General features: G+C 44.3%; 1 protein-coding gene across 5 annotated transcripts in view; it reads left to right on the top strand.

Moving 5' to 3' along the window:
• tenm4 (teneurin transmembrane protein 4) overlaps positions 1–23790 on the top strand; it is a 111086-nt gene that overhangs the window by 36845 nt on the left and 50451 nt on the right. For 2 of the 5 annotated variants that reach the window (XM_076146140.1, XM_076146141.1), the window contains exons 4-11: positions 1–3; positions 3472–3707; positions 9449–9574; positions 11316–11530; positions 12631–12841; positions 17061–17162; positions 17826–18020; positions 19628–19828. The exon at positions 1–3 is cut by the window's left edge and continues 241 nt beyond it. In XM_076146140.1, the coding sequence (XP_076002255.1) occupies positions 1–3; positions 3472–3707; positions 9449–9574; positions 11316–11530; positions 12631–12841; positions 17061–17162; positions 17826–18020; positions 19628–19828 (1289 nt within the window). Of the gene's footprint in view, positions 4–2149; positions 2225–2457; positions 2557–3471; positions 3708–9448; positions 9615–10222; positions 10225–11315; positions 11531–12630; positions 12842–17060; positions 17163–17825; positions 18021–19627; positions 19829–23790 lie in introns of all 5 variants that reach the window. The other 3 variants (XM_076146137.1, XM_076146139.1, XM_076146138.1) reach the window with 3 other exon arrangements.

The raw sequence follows: 23790 nt of genomic DNA on the forward strand, positions 1-23790 counted from the left end.
GAGGTACGGAGCAGCTTGTCATCCTGATGACACATAGAGTTGTTTGCATCTAAAAGACGGACCTTGAGCCGGCGCCATTGAACACAACGCCTCATGCTGTCTGCCCTGTATTAAATGACCACAGTGCTAACAAGGAGCAAAGCAATAAAGGGGGAAATCTCCTGCTCGGGGCCAAGGCCTACATTTGTGATGAACATGATTTGGTGGCAAACAAGAGAAAAGTGCAGCTTTCTTTGGTCTCCATTGAAGGTTAGCAGCCCTCAAAGTGGAAACAGAACAGAGTTTAACTGGCAGAGTAATTATAATCACACTGGATTTGAAACAGCTCTTGCAAAATTACATTCAGGCTCCCACGAGCAGGCTTCATGGCTCCTCCACTTCAGCCCAAATTTTTATTTATTTCATATTAATCAGCGTTCAGTTCTCCAGTACATTTCTCAATAGGAGGCCCTTGTGGGAAGTAGATCTGTCAAGAGCTATTGTAACAGAGAGGAATGTCTGTAGATATTTCCCTGGTCTTATTTCAAGGCCGTATGAAATGGACCATAGCAGTCTGAAATCAGCTCCAACTCTCCACTGATCACTGAGGAAGACGGAACAAACCGGACCAGATCTGCTGACAGGGTTAAATTAAAGACTCATGATGGAGCTTTGATGTTAGTGGAAGTTTTTAAGATTAAATTTCTCTCTTTCAATCACCAGCATCTTTGCAAATGAATGCAATTATGAATTTCCGACGATATTAGGAGTTAAAGCTAGTTGCCTCAACATGGCTCCTTGGTTGACAGGTGAAGAACTAACTTAATTTGGCATGACTAAACAAGCAGACATCAACGGAATCAGCGTCTCTTCCTCAGAGTTGTTTTTTTATATTGGCGAGACGGTTCAGTCAACAGGAAAATGAGCATTAATTTCAGCCGATAGAGGAACAGTTAGTGGCGTAATGAATGATTAAACGTCATCCAGCTCTGGAGTTAATCCCACACAGGTATTCCCTGTGGAACGGCAAGCAGATGGCGAGCAGAGTGGATCAGCAACAGGCGAGAGTGCTGCTGAAACCACACGTGTACTCGCAAAGCAGTTATTGCACGAGGAGAAGAAAGAGCTATTAGAATGCCAATGACGAAATTGAACCATTAGTAAAATCCAGACAGAGTTTGAAATATGGAGTGTCACTTTGACTTAGTTAACAGGTCCGTGATGGTCGTCTCCCCTCTCTTTCTTGTGTGAGACGTAATGGGCCCTGATAAATCCGGCCCTGCTGGGTCTTATCGCGGTCTGTCACTGGAGAGATGCCAGCAGCCGCTCGCCTGTGTCCACTCCTGCCATTTTCTTCAGAGTTTCCTGCCAGGGATTTCTCTCTCATTAAAAGTTGCATTCTTCCCCCAGAACCCACGCTTGTGCTGCTGCTCTCGAAGGGGCAGGGATCAAAAACCAGGCTTTTCTCTTGCACCACTGAACGTGTTCAGCCTGCCCATTGCATGTGGACGGTTCATGAGGCCATTGCATTGCTCCAGTATTTCCTTATGGGACAGAGCTCTCGTGCAGTGTGTTCATTATAGGAGGAGTAAGACGGCTCTAGAAGGCGTAGAATGAACTGAAAATGTGAACTGTGCTCAAGGTTAATGATCCAGTTTGAAGCATTTAGTGGGATGATGAGTGCACACCTCCGCCAAGGCTCTAGAGTCCTCTTTGGCCAACATAAAGCCAGACAGGTTGTATAATTATGATCTTTAAAAATCAGTTACAAGAAAGGTCATTGCTCCAGAACACAGCTGTTGGATTTACTCCAAAAAACCTGAATGTTTAAAAACACATGGTTGGTTCCATGTTTGTAGTCTGACACCCTGCTGACAAACAGACAGGCAGACAGGCAGGCAGGCAGGCAGGCAGGCAGGCAGGCAGACAGACAGACAGACAGACAGACTGACAGACAGACAGACAGACAGACAGACAGACAGACAGACAGACAGACAGACAGAATGACAGAAGGCTTCTCCTCCTTGGCAGAGGTCTTTACAAAACAACATCCAAATGTGCAAAAATCAACCTGTTTCGTTTTCCACACTTGTCTGAAATGAATGTTAGAAACTTTCAAGGTTCTTATCTGTAAGTGATGCATTGTTTTCTCCCAATCACGACCTTAAAGGAGCCAGAATACTCTAATGTTTATCAGAGAAGAGCGAGACGCTTGCAGAGAAGGGCAGGGCTCATACAAAACAAGGTACGGCAGAACCTTAAACCAGGGGAACAAGAGAGCTCCATGTTCTTTGTCTTCACACCTTTTGTAGAAGTAGTTCCATAAGGCCTTTGGTTTTTGTCCCCCTGTGCTGTCTCTCCTGGATGTCCATTTGTTGATTGTTGTTGATGTTGCTTGGTGATCACATACTGTATTGTGTGTTTCTTGCACGCGCATCTCACACGCGCCTCCATCTCCATCTTTCCACCTGTGTGTAGAAACATAGCAAAGCAGACATTCCTAGAGACATTACAGGACAACCTCATTGAGATGGACATTCTGGCATCAGCACGCCACGATGCCGCGTACAGTGACGGGTATGTTGCATGTTTGCTTATCTGGCTCACCGTGCTGTTACGATCTGCTTTGCTGTGATAACAATGTGACGCCGGCTTCGTTTCTCCATCAAACGACCTCTGTTTGAAGCATCATCAATCATCAGTGTGTGTGCGCCTCTGCTTTGCCAGAATCTTCTCTGTATCTGTGCCCGCCCTGTTCAATGCTACTAACACTTGTATGTGCCGGTGTTGTATTCCTGTACGATTAATGTTAAACACGGCTACTTTACGAGTCATACTTGCCCTTGTTGTCTGCTACAGCGTGAACAGGAAATGTCTGAGATTTGTCCTTATAGCCGCTATATAAATAAGATATGGTTTTAGTGACTTTCCACATCATACACCGTAATGTGACATTCAATCATATTCATATCACTGTCGCTCCAGAGCTTCTTGTAAACTTGTCAGTAAAGGACCTTCACAAAAGCGCAGCCGCCACCAACAGCGCCGACGCCGACGCCTTTGATGTTCGTTCAGCTCTACGTGTTTTCTAAGAAAGGCAGCCATGTTCTTCGCGGGTGAATAAATCTCCTCAACCCCGGCGCTGCAGTCTTATATATCTCTCCTCTGGATAGCCGTGACACATAGTTACTGTGAATTACTATTCACCGTGCTGGCATGAATAAACAAGGGGCCCCACTGTGGTCACTAGTCCTGTATATTAGATTTAATATTGATTCACAGTTTCGATTGAGCAAAATCCAGTATGCTTTAGTATTCGCACTAATCTAGCAGAGGCGTGACTATGGTAACAATATTGAATGTGCTCGGAAACAAAATTAGTTACCAGTGGGAGGGACGACATGTGGTGAGAGAGCGATCTGTCATGGCTGTATCCACTCCTGAGAGTGTTGAGTGGGACTGCTTCAACAAAAGAACTGTGTCCTTTTCCAGGCACTTCCTGTTTAAACCCGGTGGAACATCACCCATGTATTGCACGACGTCGCCGGGGTACCCTTTGACCTCCAGCACGGTGTACTCGCCTCCCCCGCGCCCTCTGCCTCGGAACACCTTCTCCCGACCTGCGTTCAGCCTGAAGAAACCCTACAAGCACTGCAACTGGAAATGTGCTGCTCTCAGTGCCATCCTCATCTCCGTCACACTGCTGGTCCTGTTGGCCTACTTCATTGGTGAGTCACTGATACACCTACACACTCACACACACACACAGCATGGTTGCCTGGACCTAACCAACCCACAAACCACACACCCTACACACACCATCTGTGTTCCAGACTGATCCTACACCTTCTCATGTCAGCTCAGCCTCACCTGAGCAAAAACTGATGTTGGTTTAGCATGAAGGTGGTCATCATGATGTCATAGGGTCGAGTGTTTCAGATGTTTTTCACAATCAGAATCAGAATCGTTTTTATTGCCAAGTAGGTTTTCAACACAGCGTCTCCAGCAGATGTTTGGACTCATTTTGACTTTGAAGCAAAATACACAGCTCAGTAGAAAAGTACTGTAACAACACAACAGACATGAGGAACCATTCAATGCTGTGAAGTCCATCGCTATTTTTATCTGCAAGGTTATACACCCTTACAGCATCCTTGGACAGGGATTGTGAAACCTGTTGAAAGTACTGAAGTCAGGATGTGCTTTGTCTCTACGACAACAGCTCTCCTGTAACCGTATGTAGCATCGACTCTGGATCCTCATTTGAAGACCACATCCCTACTGTATCAGAAGATGTGTCCATGAGAACACGTTCCTAACCCTGATCACACAACCTGCTGTTTCGGAGCAGGTATTCATCTGTTTCCAATTTTGACAAAAGCAGCTGCATTTTAACGACTTTCTGAACTGGCACAAGCCTTGTCAGCCCTCTATGATGTGATCCGCCTACATTCTATACGCAAGATCCAGCGCCTTTAATTGAGACACAGCCACAGAAAAAGCCCAGGCTCCATTGTGTTTCCAATACCATCTGATTTAATGAATATGAATCTCCTCTCTGCGCCGTATAGGGGCGTAGTTATATAGGGACTGGTAAATGGACTCTTTGCCAATGCACCTCGTCAGAAATAACATTATCATTCACAGATTGGGTCGACTGGGTTTGCGGAGATGGGCTGGCTGGTTTCTTGCTCTTGTGATTAGGTCAGATAGGGAATGAATTAAAAAGATGGAGCACATCAGCCATCACACAAGAGAGAACTACACACTTGGAATATTCATCCTATTTGATTTCACATTTCCTGACCAGCATAACCAAGTCCCATCTGGATATGGATATCAGCTGTGATAACTCAGTTATGTTATTAAATGAGTTCTGCTCTTTTTAACTACTCCCATTCCCCAAGGAAATGATATTCATTTCAGGCAATATCACATCTCATTTGTATGTGTGATCTATAAACCAGACTGTTTACATTCCAGTTGGAGAACGTCTGAAGTGGTATTTTGCTGAATTCTGCAAGTCACCGCCGTTGGAAAATCTTCTATCCGTCTTCTGTGTTCTGCTCTGCTTTCCTCTTGGGAACGTTTAAGTTTCTGATGCTCTGTTGTTTGTCTGTTCAACCACAGTGGCTATCGCGGCTTAAACCAACAGCTAGTCTTATTTTCAAAATAGCTTTTGTGGAACTTAGGGAGTCGTTACAACAGAATCTCTACCGAACAATGACTTTTCAAAACACTTGATGTTCATGATTCATCATTTTAAAAGGTGATGATCAAAGTAGCCAACAGTAACAACAACAAAATGGTCGTGTAGTGAGAGATGAGTGAGAGAAAGATGTGAGGATTGTGGGAAATATGAAAGTTTGGTTTCTGACAGCTCAAGGCTTGAAGAATATTTCAGATGATCACCACAAAAGTTTGGTGCAGTTGTGGGCACATCAGATGAGGTTTGGGTGAATAAACTGCATGAAAAACAAGACCAAAGAATAGAAGAGGCATAACAAAAACAGACTTCTGGAAGGGAGGGAAGGAGAGAGGGACAGGGCATGTTCCAAGATGTGCCACGTCAAACGTGTGTGTGTGTCTGGCCTGGATTTAGAAATTCACAAATTAAGATCTTCCCCTCGTGGAGTATTAGACTGTTGCAAGAATGTGATGTTCTACAGGAAAAGCCTGACGGAATTAAACCTCTGCCTGGTCCATTGTCACAAATTCAAATTGAGAATGATGCACAGTTCTATTTCATATATTTTACCATATAAAATAAATCTAGTTGGCTCCAAATTCCTGTTTAACATATAAATGGCTGCGCTGTTGAATTCAGTCTCACGCGGATAAAAAGTTTCTCAAGTAGAAGTGTGGTGAGAATATTGCTGTTCCTCTTTAGGAACTGAATGAAAGAGCAGCCCGCTCCTCCTGCGTGCTCTTCTTCAGTTCTTCTTCATCCAGGACAAAAGCTACCATTTATATTTCTCCTGGACGCTAAAGGAACCACAATCTGATGATGTCCGTCAACTAAACTATTTCAGCAGAAAGAGCTAGTTGCTGCTAATGAGGATTATTTATGTAAAGGAGAATAGTTCCAGGCTTTTTAAATCACTGATCACAGTTCTTTGGCGCCAGTAGTGCAGTTTGGTCCTAAAAGAAGAGTTATACAGTAGAACTACTGTGTGTGTGTCCTGGCCCAGAGCCAGAGCGTCCCATCAGCTTGATAGCTCTTAATCAGAGTATGTAATTACACCCTGCAAAACTCAGACCATCTCCTGGTGCACCGTAAGTAAACATGTTGGAGACCAAACCTCACCCCAAGATCGGAATTTCCAATCAAGAACGAGGGGCCGTACTTAATTAAAGGCTGATGAGAAAATATATTTAATTCCAAGTGCAATTAATTATTGAGGCCTGTAATTGGGAACTCCAGGTGAGATGTTTAATGAACCCAATTAGGCCTCATGACAGATGTTTTGACTTGCAGCGTGGTTGAATATGTCACAGCTTTGCAAAACGGCACATTTTGAGGTGCAAAAACACGGGGGGTGAGATCGAGGTGCGCTATTTTCTCTCTGGTTGTTCACTCATTAGCACATTTGTTACACGTTCGCCATTTTAAGGTCACCAGTATCCTCCTGTGTTCACTTCCATTCACACTGGGTATCCAGCCAAGGACAATGAGGTTGGGCCCAGAAAGAGTTGATCCGCCTGATCATCCAACCCAGAAAAGGCTAAACTGCACACACAGACTTCACCCGTCCACCTCCGCTGTTGGATGTGTTCCTGTTTATTTCCTGATGTGATATTTGCAAAGGTTACATCAGGATTTGTCATTGCCGTGCTTTTATTGTACACGCTGCATCAGTCTTGTATTTATAGATTGCGAAAATCTTTCAGATGTACACTCTATATTTATGATTTACCTCTTGTAGTCAAACTCCCATTTCTGCATTCTGCTTCATTTAAAGCTTTCACAGTCATCTTATATTTGAGAACATGAGATTGGCACTTGCATTCAGTTTGGATGCCACGGGTAAATCAATGTCCACATGTAAATATATTCATTTCTGTTATAATTTCACATCACGTCATTTAAAATTGATTTGCCGGAGAAAAACTTAGTAATGATAGTGAGCCACCTGGCTTTTACATTCTCGATAACATTTTCGAAGTTTGGCATCTAATTTCCACTTCTTTCGGATAAACTAAACTATTTTTTAATGATTTTGGCCATTAAGGCAAGAGGGAAGAGGTGTTATTCATCCTAGCTTCCCTTGAAGTGTGCACTAGTTGGTAGGAGCTCTTGACATCAGAAGTTAGACGCTCAGAAATGCTCGTAGATGACCCACGGCAATAAGTCCGACTTTCTCAGATCGACTGAGCTGTTTCGCTCTACGGTACCTGTGGTCCCTAATTGGCACATGGCGTGACCCAACTTCCTGCCAGGAGATAAGTGGAAGGAGGGCGCAACATGTGCTCAGGACAAAATGGCGAGTGGAGTAATCTTGACATGTCAGCTGCGGCGTTGGAACAGAGACACGACTCTCCTCTGTCAGCGGCCGTCTCATTAGAAGTATCTTGTTATTCTTGCAACCTGTCGTGGTTGTGCGGCCGATTCCAGCAGCTCTCTCAGGGAATCTCGCGGAATCTGCGTCTTTGCACAGTGTTTGAAATAGAAAAACAAAATCTTGAAGAGCCACGCTGGCCCAAGACGAGGACTCTGTCTCTCACAGATACCAAGAAGGCACTGAAGTAAATCTTGAAGAGGAGGAGGGGGGGGTCTATTTTCCATTTGAGGCCTTGGAGACGGAAGGGATGAAGAACGGGTCCCACAAAGAAGTGATTAGTAGGACTCTTGGAACGACACTCTGCCTGGTGACATTGATGCGATTGTTCTGCCAACAACATACACTGACTGTTTCTATTTCTCCAGTCAATGTAGAGCTGCGAGATCCAAAGGAATGTCTTTTCCGGAGTTACAAAATGGCAAACAAAGCCATCTGTCTCTTCAGTGGTCGTGTCCTCTATTGACACAGTCGATTCCACAGGCATTGGACAGAGAACAGATGCCGGTTTTTGAGGTTGAACATTAAATATCTTTTGGGCTGCTTGTATTGTGTTTTACCTCCTTGACACACACGCTGGTCCAACTTTTCCTGGATCGAGAATCCATCAGAATAATTTGAATAAACATGTGGTACTATTTGTGTGTGCATCATGAAAGAAATGTTTGTTCTTTGCCTGTGTTTTGTGCATCCAACATTTAAAAAAAGGCTAAAAGGCTTTTCAGCTCATGCCAGGTCCTTTTGTGGACCTGAATTAAAGTTCTAGATAGGCTGACATTTGCTTAGAGTTTTCTGCCGTGAGGGATGAAGTTTATTCATTTCAACACAAATCACAACTTGGTTTGATCCGCCGCTTACAAATTTCATATTATGGTCGCAGTCAATTTGAAGTTAAAAGTTTTGTGGATCATGGGCAGTTTTGAAGTGAGGCAGTTGCCTAAAATGGACGATTTTCACTCAGTGGGCACAAGGCGAGCCAAAGAGGATCAATGTATTCTCACCCTTTGAAGAATTGTGTGGAAAACTGCCTCCAAAAAAAGAAAACAAGAACTTTGAAGCGAAAAGCTCATTTTTGTCTCCTTGTAGTGCCTGTTCATGCAGCACGGAAGGAAAAATTAAAACATTTAAAGGAAACATTTAGAGGACCTGAGAAGCTCTTACTCTCAGCTTTGGTCATTTAAAACTGTCACGTAATTTCACCCTTTATAATTGAATTGCGTTGTTATTTATTCGAGTAGCTTAAGAGAACCAACAAACCAATAAAATCCTATATTGAGTTTCTGGGCCTTTTCTGCTGACTGTTGACTTCCAAGGTGGCTTTTGCCTCGCTAAGCTCATCTTGTCCATTCTCTTATTGGTGATCTGTCATGGTCAGCCCCTCCTCCTCTGTCCCGCACTCTACCCGCCATTGTTGCAAAGGACATTTCTTTTGTCGACCTTGTAAAATATCAGCGTGTTTGGCGCTTAGTGTTCACATTGAAACACCTCTGTTGTCTCCCTGCTGATGTGTTTCTCTCCCCCCCTTTGTGTCCCCTGCTTTTGGGAAATGGGGTTGGAAAGATGACAGGGGCACAGGGGATGGCCCGCTCCTGTATGCTGGTGGGGTAAGACAGATGCTGTCCCAGGAGGTCAAGTCAGCATTCATCCTATGATGTTACTGCTCAGCACTTTTTGCCAAACATTCCATTAACCATTAAACCCTTGCATTGTTCCTAGTCCATTAGAGTTCCCTCCTGTTCTGCCATCTCAAAGCTGCCACCTTCACTCTGCAGCCAATGAGCAACCAGCTGCACTGCATTGGGACTTTCAGGAGTACTTTGTTAATAGATATTTAAAGTGCATATTAGGAAACCATTTTAAAGAGATGAAATAGCGATATGGGATTATCTGATGTGTTGCTTCTCTTGCAGCCATGCACCTTTTTGGATTAAACTGGCACCTGCAGCCCATGAGGCAGATGTACCAGCTGTCAGAGGACAATACCAGTGGCCTACCTTTCCCTACCGACCTGAGTTTGCCACCATTAGGCAACACGGGCTTGGCGGTACCGGACCGCAGAGGAAAAGATGACAGTAAGTACAGTTGTGAAGTCATGATGTGTTTAAGTGGAAATCCTTCTCAGATAAATGAACGGCAGATCTAAATCCCTTTGAAGTTGGGACTAACTTCCTCCCGTCTGTGCACCCATATTAGAAAAGGACACAAGAACAAAGTTTCTCAGAACTTAGAAGTTTACAGATGACATTTCAGAGCTCATGAGAGTTTTGTCATTATGCCGTCATCCGTCCGAACGTTGTGCGTCCAGGTCTCCATGGTATGCCAACAGATCTGCATTGTAATCCTATGAAATTTGCCGTAAGTGGGGGAGAGTTATTTGTTCCTGGAGGGAGAAAATGGGGCAGCTTAAGGGGCTGAGTATCCACAGGCTGGAGGGGGATTAGCCACTCTGTCCCCCTCAGAACGTATGTGATCCTTTCATCTCTGAGCCTCTGCTGTCTTCCTGGCAGCCAACGAAAGCATGTGCTCGCCCCACTGTTCCAACTGACTTGACTCGGGTAAAGTTTGCTCTTCTTTCCTTGAGCAAATGGGCCCAGATTCAACCATGTGATTTGCCACTAGCAGACGACAATAGGCAGAAGACGGCGAGAGGGGGCGGGGGGTCATTACCATATAGATGAATCCAGGGGTTGTCTTTTTCATTTACCCGATGGCAGAAAGTGTATTTAGCTAACAACAGGCGCGGCTGGAGCTGAGCTTAGACCCTGCGTGTCAGCTATAGCTGATAGGAAATCAATAGTCTAATCAATAGTCATAGCTTGCTAAATAAGTCTCATTCAGCAGCACACTCACCAGAAACAATGATCATTTATGCGTCGTCTTATCAAGGTGATCCAGATGTACATAATGCTGATATGAGCTCCGGCTCCTTCTTCGCCGGTCTCTCCATCAAAGTGTCACGTCGTAGTTTAGCCTCCAGAACAACAGCCGCTTATTTAACCATGAGACTCATTATCACCGGACCGGGTTTATGTTTTATTTAAACAGCCCGATGAGAACGCCATTAATGTGCTGCATAAACATACACACACCCCCCCAAACATGTGGGAAAGCCAGCCTGTGTGTTGTAGCATTATGTAAAGCCCAGATCAGGGAGGTGGGGATCGTGTCCTGTCTTCCCTGATAAAAACCCATCGCCGCTGATGGACTTTTGAAAAGACTGCCATCTGCCGTGCCACGTGTAACCCAACACCGTGTCTGCCACCGCATCCTGGGGGTTATGTTGTATGGACGTCTGCTTTAGTAGACATCACGGTGGAAACGATCCCATCTACACGGGCAAGCAGATGTTTCCATTTCCACCGAGTCCGATATAAGGTGTATTACAGAACATATGGAGCCTTTCTGGCAGAGGAGGCGCTCGTACCTGTGTATGGGTGTGTGCTGCTTCACAGAGAGTAATCGCTCTAATTTGTATTGAAACAATCTTTTCAAACCGGATTTCTTTTCAGTGAAGAACATTTGACACCTGGTGAAGCACAGAGTTCCATATTTCAGCAGAATTTTTGAATTTAACAGGCTATTTTTACTGGGATTGGGAGCGATGCTGTCACCGGTCAGAGGGGTCATTCATTACTCTTTTTCTAGCTGTCAGGGATGTGATTGAAGATCTGAGATACGGTCAGACTATCATGCTTCAACAGGCCGACTCCCTCTGCCCTGCACATGCTGGATTAATGGTGTGATCTCTGTGACCGATTTACTTTGTGTGCAACGCAGGTAAATTGGACAGCTTGTTCCCAGATGACAGCTTCATAGATATGGGCGAGATCGACGTGGGGCGCAAGGTCGCTCAGCAGATCCCTCCTGGCATCTTCTGGAGGTCCCAGGTCTACATTGATCATCCCATGTACCTGAAATTCAACGTGTCCCTGAGCAAAGATGCCTTGGTGGGAATCTACGGGAGGAGAGGCCAGCCGCCGACTCACACACAGGTGGGAAGACTCAACTCCTTTTTTATTCATGACTCTCATCATTTTTATGAAACCGTAATGAAATCGGTAATATAAATATTTGTGTGAGATCTATGGTTTTGTATTACCAATATTTTGTTTTCTCGTTCCACCTATGACAAGTTGTAAATTTTACACCGTGTCATATAGTTTTACAATGCTTTTGAACGGATTCCGCCGTCATTCCATTCTTCTTCCGACACAGAATATAAATTAGGATGTTTCTCAAAACATCTATCTCACCTTGTTGTAGGGCACCATGGATACAAACACATTCATAAATTTCTCAATTGCATTATGAATCATTTCCCTTGTTGCACTATGGATTTATAGCAAATTTATTTTAGGTTCAATATCATCAATGAATCACACACAGATCCAGAGCTCAGAGGCCAAGAGAGGCAGGATGAGACTTTTCTTTACTCTAATTTCCCATCTATGTGCAGCAGAGAATCAGATATATCATGCTATTAATCATATCTGACTGCATAGTTCACAGGCTTTTGCCCTCTGCACTGAAGAAGCAACAAATTGTTAGAAGTATGATTTTTCCCACTGCGCATAGTGTGTAAAAACGTCCGGTGTGATTTATTTTTTCAATCAAAACATTCCGTTTATCTAACTATATTTACGCCAAAGCAAATAATCCAGAGCTGCGTTTCCGTGCTGTGACTGATGAGTGGAGATTCCTTCCCTTATGTAGATGAAAATGAAGGAGCTGTCTCATTGGTATTCATTGAGTCAGGACTGATATGAGGCAAATCTGTGCAGATGTTACTTGGTAAACACTAACTTTTAATTTGTTTTTCCCCCGCTTTCCCTTTTTGGACTTTAATATTTTCAAACAAGGCTTTCATATCCGTTCATACAGTATACGATATGTGAACTGTGAAATGATCTGAACTCATCTACAATATGCAAAGACTTACCCAAGCTTCCCTGGAATGATGAGTTATTCATGCAGACCAAATGATGTGCTGCTATAAAGTGGGCTGAGAGCTCTCACGTCTCATGTGTCACTCTAATGGCGCGTCTGCGGTCCATCCATCAGCCTGTGTCACTTTCAGTTTGTCTGTCTGCAGTTTGACTTTGTAGAACTGCTGGACGGACGAAGACTCCTGGCCCAGGATATCCACGGTCTGGAGGGGCCTGTGGCTATGCAGAGGAGCCTGGTGCCAATCACCACACACGACACAGGCTTCATTCAGTACCTGGACTCTGGTATCTGGCACCTGGCCGTCTACAACGATGGAAAAGAAACTGAAACGGTTTCCTTCCTCACCACTGCCATAGGTGAGTGCCCAGGGCATTACCTGCTGCTGAATCCTGTAATAGCAATCTGTATAATCCCTATAATACCAACCTGCAGCCCTACACAGCAAACAGCCTAGATTTGGGGCATGAGTCAGAAACCCTTTTTTGGCAGATTTCAATAGTCAAGGAAAGTGCAGGTTAATCAAGGTGAAGTTGAATATTACAAAAATCAGGACATCAGTGCTATCCTGCCATGCCCCTGAGTAGGGCATTGAGAGATCATAATATCCTCATTAGCCTGAGTGTCTTGTGAGCCAATCGGGGGTCCAGCTTCTGGGAACCATTTGCATACAATTCGACGTATGATTGTACCCTCCTGCTAGTGCCATTTTTGATCATGATTTGCTCCAATTTCCATCTACTTTCCATCTTTCAAAGGAGGGGGGGGGGGGGCGACTTCTCTCTGACTAACTCCTCGTGGTTTACAGATGTGTTTCAAACATACCTTCTTTTGTGGAGGTGAATTCGTTTTGTACACTCCTTATTGTTCTCCCTAAAGCGCCTTTGATTAGCGCTCCTGTATCAAGCGAGGTGTGAGAGGGCCCGAGGTGTCGACTTTCACAGGGATGGCAGCTGGGAGCTGTTCTCACATGCTCTTTAATTAAAAGCTCCTGGGCCAGAGTCCATCTGTGACAGGGTCTGTGCCAGGCAGCAGATCGATGAGAAGCTGTCTCCAACACCAGTGTAACCTCGGCTGGAGACAGGCAGGAGACGCACTGTGCCCCCCCCCCCCCCACCCCCACCTCCCCTACTGTGCCAACAACACACATGCTCCAGTATTTATTATAAGATGGGACAGAGAAAGGAGAGCCGGAGCAGGATGTTTACTTTTCCTTATTTCTGCTTGACTGGATGCGTATGAAGGCCTCCTGTGGTCTACATCACAGAAAACCTTCCTGGATATGGTGTTCATCGTAAGGAATGAGGATGAGGTGGGGCAGATTTATTCACGGCTCGAATCCTGCTTCTGTTCATTTGTATCAGAGCTGATCTGCCCACAGGAGCTCAGAGGGAGGCAGAGGGGCCTTTTCTAAAATGGGTCACTGGTTAAGTGCCCTTCAGCAGAAATTGAATCTCACCAACTGCCTGAATTGTATTGAGCCATGGAGGAACAGAGTTGACCTTCAAATAAAGCAGCCCAGGTATAGAAATATATGTGAACAATATCCAGAACAGGCGCCCTGAGAGGCACAGCTGGCATTGTTTGTTTAAGGAGAGCAACAATAAAATGATGTCAGAGTTTCTGACAGTGGAGGAAAATGTTTTGTTTTGAGCGTCAGTGAGACAGCTTGTTCTGCTCATATGTATTTATTAAAAGGTTTGTTTTTTGCACACATCTGGGAGAATGCAGCATCCATGTCTTTAATCTGGACTGATCCTCATTACTTGGCTTTGGCTCCACAGCAATGTGAAATGTGTCCTAGCGAATGTTTTGTATCACAGCCCTCTGGAGCATGAAGCCATTTGTCCCTGCTGCCTGGTGCCAGACATGCTTCCTCCCAGACACAGCCTCCTATACAGGCCAGCAAAGCAAAGGGAAGCAAAGACCCAGTGCCAATGTCTTACTCTAAAGCCTGCAGATCACAGGCTCTGTCTGTACACAACTGCCTATCATTCAAAGATGCTGAGCTTCCTGTGAGAGCGTGGCAAGGTGCTGATTAAACCTGCAGACTGCACGCTACTCCGTCCTCCCCGACTGGAGAGACTCGCACCGTAGTTAGCTCCCATGATATGAAGGGTAATGAATTTCAATGAAGCTCTGCTTGAATCCATGATTTATGCGTTGGCCTATGTCGAGTGTGTGGCTAACAGATATTCATGGCCTCCATTTCCTGCTCTCAGAGGATGCAGAGGCAATAGACATGGGAAGTGTGTAGTCTACTAAAATGCGTCAGCATTCAGAATGAGAACACTGCAGGTCAGCATTAGTTAATCAGACATACTGAATTTGATGAGTTGTTGTTCATTATTCAAGTAGAAAATAAGTAATCTGCCAGTTTAATGTGCAAATGGGTCGCATTTAAAAAGGAGATATTTCTGTGCAGCAAATAATATCCCTGCCATGTTCTTTATCTTTGTAACATTCAGTCTATTCAAAATCCTCTTCCTCTATAAATGTATTCTATAATTGTGCTTCTCGCAGGAACATGCAGACATACACACACGCACATCGATTTCCTACCTGTCACCCGCTACTGGGTGGCTCAAGCTGTGAGCAAAAAGCCCAGACCTTCTGCTGTGGTTAGACCGTTCTTGTTGGAAGCCATCAACAGCACACTAAGATGCTGATTGCTTCCATCGTGTCGAAGCATAGTCGCCTGCATCTCTGAACTAACCCAACATGGCAAAGGCAAAGCCTGCAGCAAAGAAAACAGCAGCGTTGTGTCTCTCTTCATCTCGTGGCCCTTTCTGTTTTCTCTGGATCTCCAGTCTTTCCGTTCCCCTCGCTTTCCCCCCTCTCTTGCATTGCATCCTCCGTGATGATTGACTCTCCAGAGTAAAGCGAGGCTGAATCTGTGGCTCACATTTCCAGCCTTTTGTGGAGCACAAGAGATTCTTTGTTCCTTAAGTTTCGCCTCAGAGCTTCTTCAGCCTGAAGGCTATGGACAAGATTGAATATTTTTCAGCACCATTTCAGGCTTAATTCACTGAGCATCGTGTTTCAAATGTCTGCGGCTGTGAACACCCTGAGAGATCTCTAGTTACTCTGCTTTCTCATCAAATCTACAGTGGCAGATTGTGATTGTAGAAATAATTATTTTGCCAATTTATTTGATTAAGATTATAGGATCAATAGAGGGAATGATGGAGCGTATAGTATCGTGTATGCTGACCTGTTTGTTTGTAAGCTGCTCTGTTTGTAAGGAAACAAGAAACGTTACAGCAACTGACCAAATGGAGATTTATGTGATTAATGTATAATGCATCTGACAACAAATACAATCCAACCAAGTATGGCAAAGCATCTTACAAGCTGCTCTCTAATCCAAAACATTTCATTTTACATACAAGGAATGTGCCATTTTGTTTTCCCTGACCTTCAGGATCAGGTGTAATGATTTAATTGCCGTATTGATTGATTGCTAATTTTAAAAACAAAACAAAAGGTATAACAGTCATTTTCAAAGCCAAACTCCACTGGCTGATGTTAAAATAAATTAAATAAATGAACATTGTGCATATTTACATCTGGTATTTGCACTCAGCTGCCAGTTTATTAGGAACAACTATACAGTCCGTTGCAATCCACTGCAATAATCTGTCTTTCTTCATTAATGTTCAATTGATCCGGTCTGAAAGGTGTTGATATAAACATGTTGACATATTTGAGGCATTTCCAATGCCTGCCTGTCTCATATATGGGGATGGACAGAATATTAAAAATGCCATTCAATGCAAGACTATCACATCATATGGCCTCAAAAATTACCTCAGAGTTGCATCAACACCTGTCTGACACAATGTCAGCCAAACTAAAAGCATCGCAAAGCTCTAATTGATTGCATGGTTGACAAGCTGGATTGCATTGGATTGTACAGGCGAGGCTAATAAAATGACAACTGAGTCTGAGTTTACAAAAAAAATAAGCTGTCCAAACCAAAATGGATGAGGATATCTGAAAAATAATAATGAAACGCCGGGAAACTGCAGATAATTAAGCTTGTAGTGCACAGATACGATGTATGGACGGAATAGGAGGTTTAATCTGGTCTGCTGGTTGAGACTGCAGATATATAAATCAGCCTAAACATCAGGCCACGGAATAGAAAATGATACAGTAGCATTACCCATGGCGATGGTGATATGCAGGTACCAGTGTTGCTGACGCTTCACATCCTCCGGTTCCACTGTGCCATAAAAGTGTCAAAATGGGTTTGTCAAATGATGCATGTCACTTATCACATCCAGTGCAGTCAGGCCCTAAGAGAGCGTGTTTGCTTCGTGACTTTTGGTAGCGGCTCAGCTCAGCTTAGCTCAGCTCAGAGCACGTTCAGTCTTTCAGAGACAATTTGGTTGAAACACATTAGTAACACTTGAAAATGTTTCGCAGTGAAACGGGAATGTTGACAGGATTGCACCCTGCGCTTATCACCGTCATTAGCATAGGGATAATAATCAAGGCAGAGAAAGTGAGTGGGAGGAAAATTGTTTTTCAAAACCACATTACTCAGAAAAGCTCCTGATTGCTCTCTTTCAGAGTCTATTGATGACTGTCCCAGTAACTGCTATGGCAACGGCGACTGTGTGTCTGGAACGTGCCACTGCTTTCTAGGGTTCAAAGGACCCGACTGTGGACGAGGTGAGTCATAATTTCTCTCCCTTTCTTTCTTATCTCCGCTGTGCACATGCGTTTATGTTCTGACCAGAATTTGCTCGCTGCATGACCACAGAGAGAATGTAAGTGTGGAGCTGGAATTGGCTTTTAATGGTGCACCGTTTCAAAACACTCCATAACTCTCATTTAGACAAAATTACACAAGAAGATCCTCATCATTTCCAGCTTCTACTGTCTAACCTGCACACCTACTTTTTAATAACTAAGCGTTAGATTATAGACTTTTATTGGACTGTGTTCATTTTTATTGCACTGCATTAAAGAGAATTCAAATGAAATTCCATATAACAGCACTGTGTTATGATGTCAGTGGTTTGTTTTGGATACACCTCACACATCCTGCCATCTGCTATTCCCCTGTTAATCAGCCATTTATTTGAGTCTGTCATACTTATATTGTGCTAGATATTTGACATTTGCTGGAGTCGTTTACTTACAATCTGGACACCTTTGCAAAAGTGCACGGGATGCCAAAGTGCAGTAGGTTGTACTGGAACGAGAATTTGTTAGCATTTTGGTCAGAACTTTGTTGTCAGATGGAGGCTTCAGCCGTACGCCGTGCTCTTTGAGGCCCGAGGTTGGAGAGAGCCCATTCAAATGGATGTATGCTGTCTGCTCTTTTCAAAGCTGCCTGTCCAGTGCTGTGCAGTGGGAATGGTCAATACCTTAAAGGTCGCTGCATGTGTCACAGCGGCTGGAAGGGCTCCGAATGCGATGTTCCCACCAACCAGTGCATTGACGTCACGTGCAGCAGCCACGGAACCTGCATCGTGGGAACCTGCATCTGTAACCCTGGTTACAAAGGAGAGAACTGTGAAGAAGGTATCACACAATTAACAACTTGTATTTATGTGGCCTCAATGTGTGAAAATCATGTCCTCGCTATTTAGTGCAAACGTGTATTGACGCAGAGTGTGATCTGTCATCTGATTGGTTAAGGCTTTATGATGCTGTTAAATTATTATTATAACGTGACTTTATTATCAGGATCTTTACAAGTAAGACCTTAGATACAAAATTCATCCAACAGAAAGCAGGTAGTTGGTCTAGAAGAAGGTTATAGTCACGGTAAGTCTATAAGCCTGCGTGCGTTCTGAATGGCCTCCTGCATTATGTTAATTGAAACGGTCCATATATTATCTGAACGCATCTGAATGCAGACACAAAGTCAGATTTCAATCCATTAAGATCTCAACATCCATGCTGTTGGATGAGGCTGGAGCAGATAAGATTGAAGGAGCCATTGTGTTTGTCAGCTCTTGAAGGATCTCATTTCAAGATGAAAAATGGGCCCGGGGAGTTTGATAAATGGGGGTTTGTGACATCCACAGTCCCCCCATTCTTTTTTGGGTGGAGCGCCGGCCATAAGGAGTGGAGGAGAATGTGGACGAGGGCCCTTTAACATTTCTACCTTTCTTCCGTGCGACCTTCAGCCACAATGATTAATTGCCAGGAGAGGGGTTGTTGTCAGTTAGCCTCTGATCTTTGTGCCTTGCGCCCAAACCATCTGCTAAGAGGCGAGAGATCCTGTTTGTCTTACTATAACGGCCTTTATACCCATTTATGTCATGGTAAAGGGGAGCTGCAGTGGCGCGGCCTGCTGCTCTCAGTGGCTAGACGCCGCTCCTGCCTGGCGCCCATTTGCCATCTGTGTGTACCGTGCAGGTATTGTTCGAGCAGAAGAACCGTTAGTATTGTGCTCCTACGCTCCCACAATCCTTGTCCCGTACAAAGTGAGCGCTCGTTTTACAACGTGTAAGGGGATGCGATCCCGCAGAAACAGGCATTAATTGTATATTTGCATATTAATTACGCCGATCTAGTGTTAACTTCAAGGAGTAGATGCAGCAGAGGGAAGCCAACACAAAGCTTCCTTAGTCACACTGAGCTTCTAACAGGCTGTAAACAAGCTTCAAGCATGCTCTTACTGAGCGAGCGGAGCTGTGGCCTCGGGCGCATACCCCACCTCTCTCTCTCCCTACACTCTTTTATGCTGTGTTTTTTTGTGTTTTTCTCTTGCTTTGAACTATACTCCATCATTGCTTTCAATTTCAGGGAAACACACTCCCGTAGCAGCCTCCTCCTCCTCTCTCCTCCTCTCTCCTTGGGTGCTATTTTCATTATGACAGGATGGGGACGTGCCAGCGAGAGTGTGGGCGGCTCCTTTACTTTGGTGCCATAAGCCCCTGTGAGAAAATATCCATTTAATTTGCTTGTTTGTAAATCTTGTCTCTGGCTTTAGCAAAATCGGGCCTCCTCCCATGTCTGCTAAGCCAGTTGCAGCTGCAGCCGAGCTCTGGCCAGCTACAGTTTTCATTTTGCCCGGGCTCCAATAGAGACACCAGATTGTTCCAACACAGAAGCTTTAGGGGAAACAGCAGGTGACCGCTCCGCCTGACTCTGTCTTTTTTTTTGTAAAACCCCCTTAGTGGACTGCATGGATCCAACGTGCTCGGGCCGAGGGGTGTGTGTCCAGGGAGAGTGCCACTGCTTTGTGGGCTGGGGCGGGCCAGGATGCGAGAGCCCCCGGGCCTCCTGCATGGACCAGTGCTCTGGACACGGAGCCTTCCTGGCAGATGTGGGGACGTGCAGCTGCGATCCCAACTGGACGGGCCACGACTGCTCTACAGGTGAGTGCGTCCCCTCAGAGGGGATTAAACATGCGTACAATACCTGTTCACACACGGCTGCTGTTTTGGCTCTCATTACAGAGTCGCAGGGAGACGAGACAAAAATAATCTATGGGTTAAATTACCTGGAAAACACAAATTCACTGCTTTAAATAGTGGATTCTGACTCCCTGAGCTCCGTGAGTGAGACTGCTGGTGTTGACATAGTGACTTTGGTTGATGTGAATAAATATACACACTGGGTTCCTTTACATGCATGTTAAAGCGTCTATTCCGCTGAAGGCAAATAATCAGATTCCTTACCCAGGTGTCGCAAATACTTCATCAGCTAACGACTGCGGTAAGAAGCATTCTGCATATGCAAGCCAACAAGTCATGCATATTCAGCGTGCGACAGAATCTTATTGATTTCATTCTTCAATTTGCCTTCATCGCTGTACGAACAAAAATGGATGCGGCGTAAACAATCACATATGCTCAAATTCATTCTTTCACATTTCAATACATTCAGTGTGTGGGAGCAAAGAAATATCCAAGCAAGCAAAGAATGTCCTTCACTGCAGGGTGAAAATAGGATTTAGCCCCCCATGCGGCCTTTTCTGTTAAGCTTAGCAGCGTCTTAAAGCTGCGTGATTCAATGTACCCGTTTGGTTGCAGGGAAACATTGGATAAATGTGACAGTGTGTGACATTTCTCGAAATTGCGGAAGGAATACTTTCCCCCTCCGAATGGGAATTCCTAGACTGACGGGGGTCTAATCAGAATATCCCATTTCATGCAAACGGCTGCTTATTGTGTCAGAAAGGTCCGCACACCTTGGCGGGGGTGATTGAATTAGGAGCGACAGCCATCAGTTATTGGAGTCAGTCATGTAGAACAATGTCAGAAGAAAGGGACACTAGAGGCGGAAAATATCTCAGCCTTCCTCATTTATATTCGCCGTGTTACTTAATTTAGACAAACTGTGTATTGGTGATGTTGAGATTTGGATTGTTCACTCTGACACCACTTAACCCCGAGATGCAAATTCCTGACGCTTCTATGATTCAAGGCAGATTTGTGTGTCAGTGTGAGCGCTTTCTCCTGTTTTTTTCTCTCTTATACCTTTAAAGAAATGAAACAAAACTTAACTCAATTCGTCCGAGAGGAGGTTTTAGGATACAGCCGAGCTTTAAAGGAGCGAGCTAAGTGTATTTGTATTTGCAGTAATGATGTTGACACTGCCTCTCCTAATTATGCGAAGTTGCTCACTCATCAATTCTTCAATGAATAATTTGTATACTCTAATATTTTCACTTTCAGACAACAACCTTGACATTTTCTCAGTTAATTGCCGACGGCATATTTACCATTTCTGTACAGACTTTTAGCTGCGCTCGGCTCCTGACAGAAGTAAACAGATCTGATTATGGTAAAAAGAAAATGACTCGGGAAAAAAAAGGCCCAATTATTCACATCAGTTGTCAGTCGGAGGTCCACAGTCAGCAATCAGATGTGTCTGATTTCACTTAACAAATGGTCTGATCCACAGTCTGGAAGTGCTTTAAGCTGGCTGCCACAGAGGAGGAGGAAACACACATCACCGTGCTCTGTCAGAAATGTGATCTAATGCAAGTTAATGCACTTTCTTCAGTTCTGGCTTTCTTCACATTGGCATAAAGCTCGCAGCTGATGAAGGCTTTTTCTGCTCGGGAGGATTGTTCCCATTGTGTTCACTTTGTCCACGGGGGAATGTTCTCCTTTGGTAGGCGAGACTTGGCTGAGCATAAGATACAGTTTTACAACTAGAGTATACCATCTCCGGGCTGTCAGGATGAAAAAAATCCAGCACAATTTAGTTTCAGCTGTGACAGCAGCTTGCCAGCTCACATTTATTTTTACTGAAAAAGCTAACAGAACCCAGTGGTATATTGTTAAAGAGCTGTAAAATGTGAGTACTCACCCCGCAGAATCTGAGTGTTTTTGCAGAGGTTTGAGTTTGTTAGAGTGTCTGGGTGCGACTGACTGAAGAAGAAGGTCACTGAGACGCACAGGTGTGAATTCCCGGACGGTATTCATGGTTGAATGTATAAATCAGTTTGTTATTGGTGTTATTCTCCAATGGCACATTTCTGAATGGATCCTCAAATGAAGACGATCAATACATCAGGCCGACACAGAGTCGCCTCGCTCTGAAGCTTTACTCAATTTGCATTCCTGGGAAATATATATAAAATCAAATTTTGAATCCGGCACCTACGCGGATCCCCGGCTTGCTTTATATTCCAAGCAGACGGAATGACCTATTAGGTAATCCCAGGGATTTTGAGGGAAATGGGCAGTTAGTCTGAGCCTGCCTCGCTCTGTAAATGATGATGAGTTGGCTCTTTATCCTCCTTTATCCTGTCCATTGTAGAGATTTCTGTGGTCTAATACAAGACTACATTTGACGTCGGGGTAGAACAGCTTGAAGGCTATAACCTTGCAGACAGGGGGAAGAATTGGAAATAAGATGGAAAGCATTCAATATGTCTCTCTTTTACTGTCCCCTCCCCCCTTCTTGACTTTAAAGACACAAATTCATTTTCTCATGTGGCTTTTGCACAGCGTGACCTGGGTGCTCAGTGGGTAGTAATGTTGCTACCAGCCATAAAACAATGCCTAAGGTTTTATGTGTTTTATATGTGTGTTTTTATGCCGTTTTTGCCATTCTCCCACCCAGAGGAAACTTTGTTTACACGGTCCTTTAGTGCAAATGGTAACGGCCGTCGTGGGGATGAGGGTATTTCTCACCGCGGACTCCTCTGGCCACGGATAATGAGGGTTTGCCTGCAGACTGTAATTGCATCTTTATCACGTTAAAGGTTTCTCCTTTGTTCCGAGTGAATAGTTGTCTCAGTTTGAGTGTGTTTCCTGCCACCGCTATGTCTGGGCATAATGAAGCTGTAATGTAAGTGACAGGTCCAAAGAGGGTTTTTTTTTTACATATTGGCTCATGTGATTTACGTTTTGTAGCAATTTAGGCGACTTTGACACCATATGTAGCTCTGGAGGTCCAGTTGGGATTGAACTTTTTCAGTTTTCAAAGCCTCGGCAAAGATCTGCAGTGACTTTATTCTATTTTAAGGCAGAGAAGAAGGATTCCAGCTCCTGTTCACTGTGTGGAAATGCCTGCTGCGTCATTTGTGCATAAAGTCAAAGTGTCACATTTCATTATGCACATGTGAGCATGGTAAGGAAAGTGCAATGTGAGTTTAAATGACTGTTACATTGGCTGGGACGTGACACATATCACATCTATTTGCACATATGAATATGTCACAGAGCAGTTCTCTACTCTTCATGGCTCGTTCTGTATCTGGTGTGAACCATGTGAAGAAGAAAAGCGGGGCTCGTATCGCAGTAATGCCTCGTTGAAGAAAAGGAAACAGACTGTAATTCTTCCTTAAATACATTTTAATGAGATCAGAAGCAGTGTGACTGGCAGTTTTGTTTACATGTGCAATGATTTGTGTAGTTTGCGTTTAAGAGTCACTGTAATTAAACTACAATGCTGTGTAATTATCAAGGGTTCTCAAACTGCTAATGTCACGTTATGGTTCATGGCTGAACGTGCAACTGAAATTTAATTTGTAGTAATGACAGAATAGGCACCGTGAAGGCAGTAATTGACTTATTAAAAGATTTTACCTCCACTTTTGTCCCTTGTGGTCATATTTGAATTGGCTTGGCTAATAAGCCGGGAATCTGCGGCTATTGTTCCTCGCTGGCCATGATGCTAAGCCTCTTTTCATAACAGAATAGCTAATAAAGAGGTTAACATTTCAATGAGATTCATGCGTAATCTGTCCGTGTTTAATTTCTTTGAGCTTTGTTCTTGTCACACTCTCCCTGGAGTTCATGAGACGAGGCGAGCGTCCCGGGTTCTATCGCAGCCTGTCAGGGAGGTCTTTCAGCTGCCACACAATAGCGCCAGCCGAGCC

Source organism: Genypterus blacodes, unplaced genomic scaffold (genome assembly GCF_046128005.1).
Source record: "Genypterus blacodes isolate CSIRO-AG114 ecotype Tasmania unplaced genomic scaffold, CSIRO-AGI_Gbla_v1 ptg000032l_1, whole genome shotgun sequence".
NCBI classification, from domain to species: domain Eukaryota; kingdom Metazoa; phylum Chordata; class Actinopteri; order Ophidiiformes; family Ophidiidae; genus Genypterus; species Genypterus blacodes.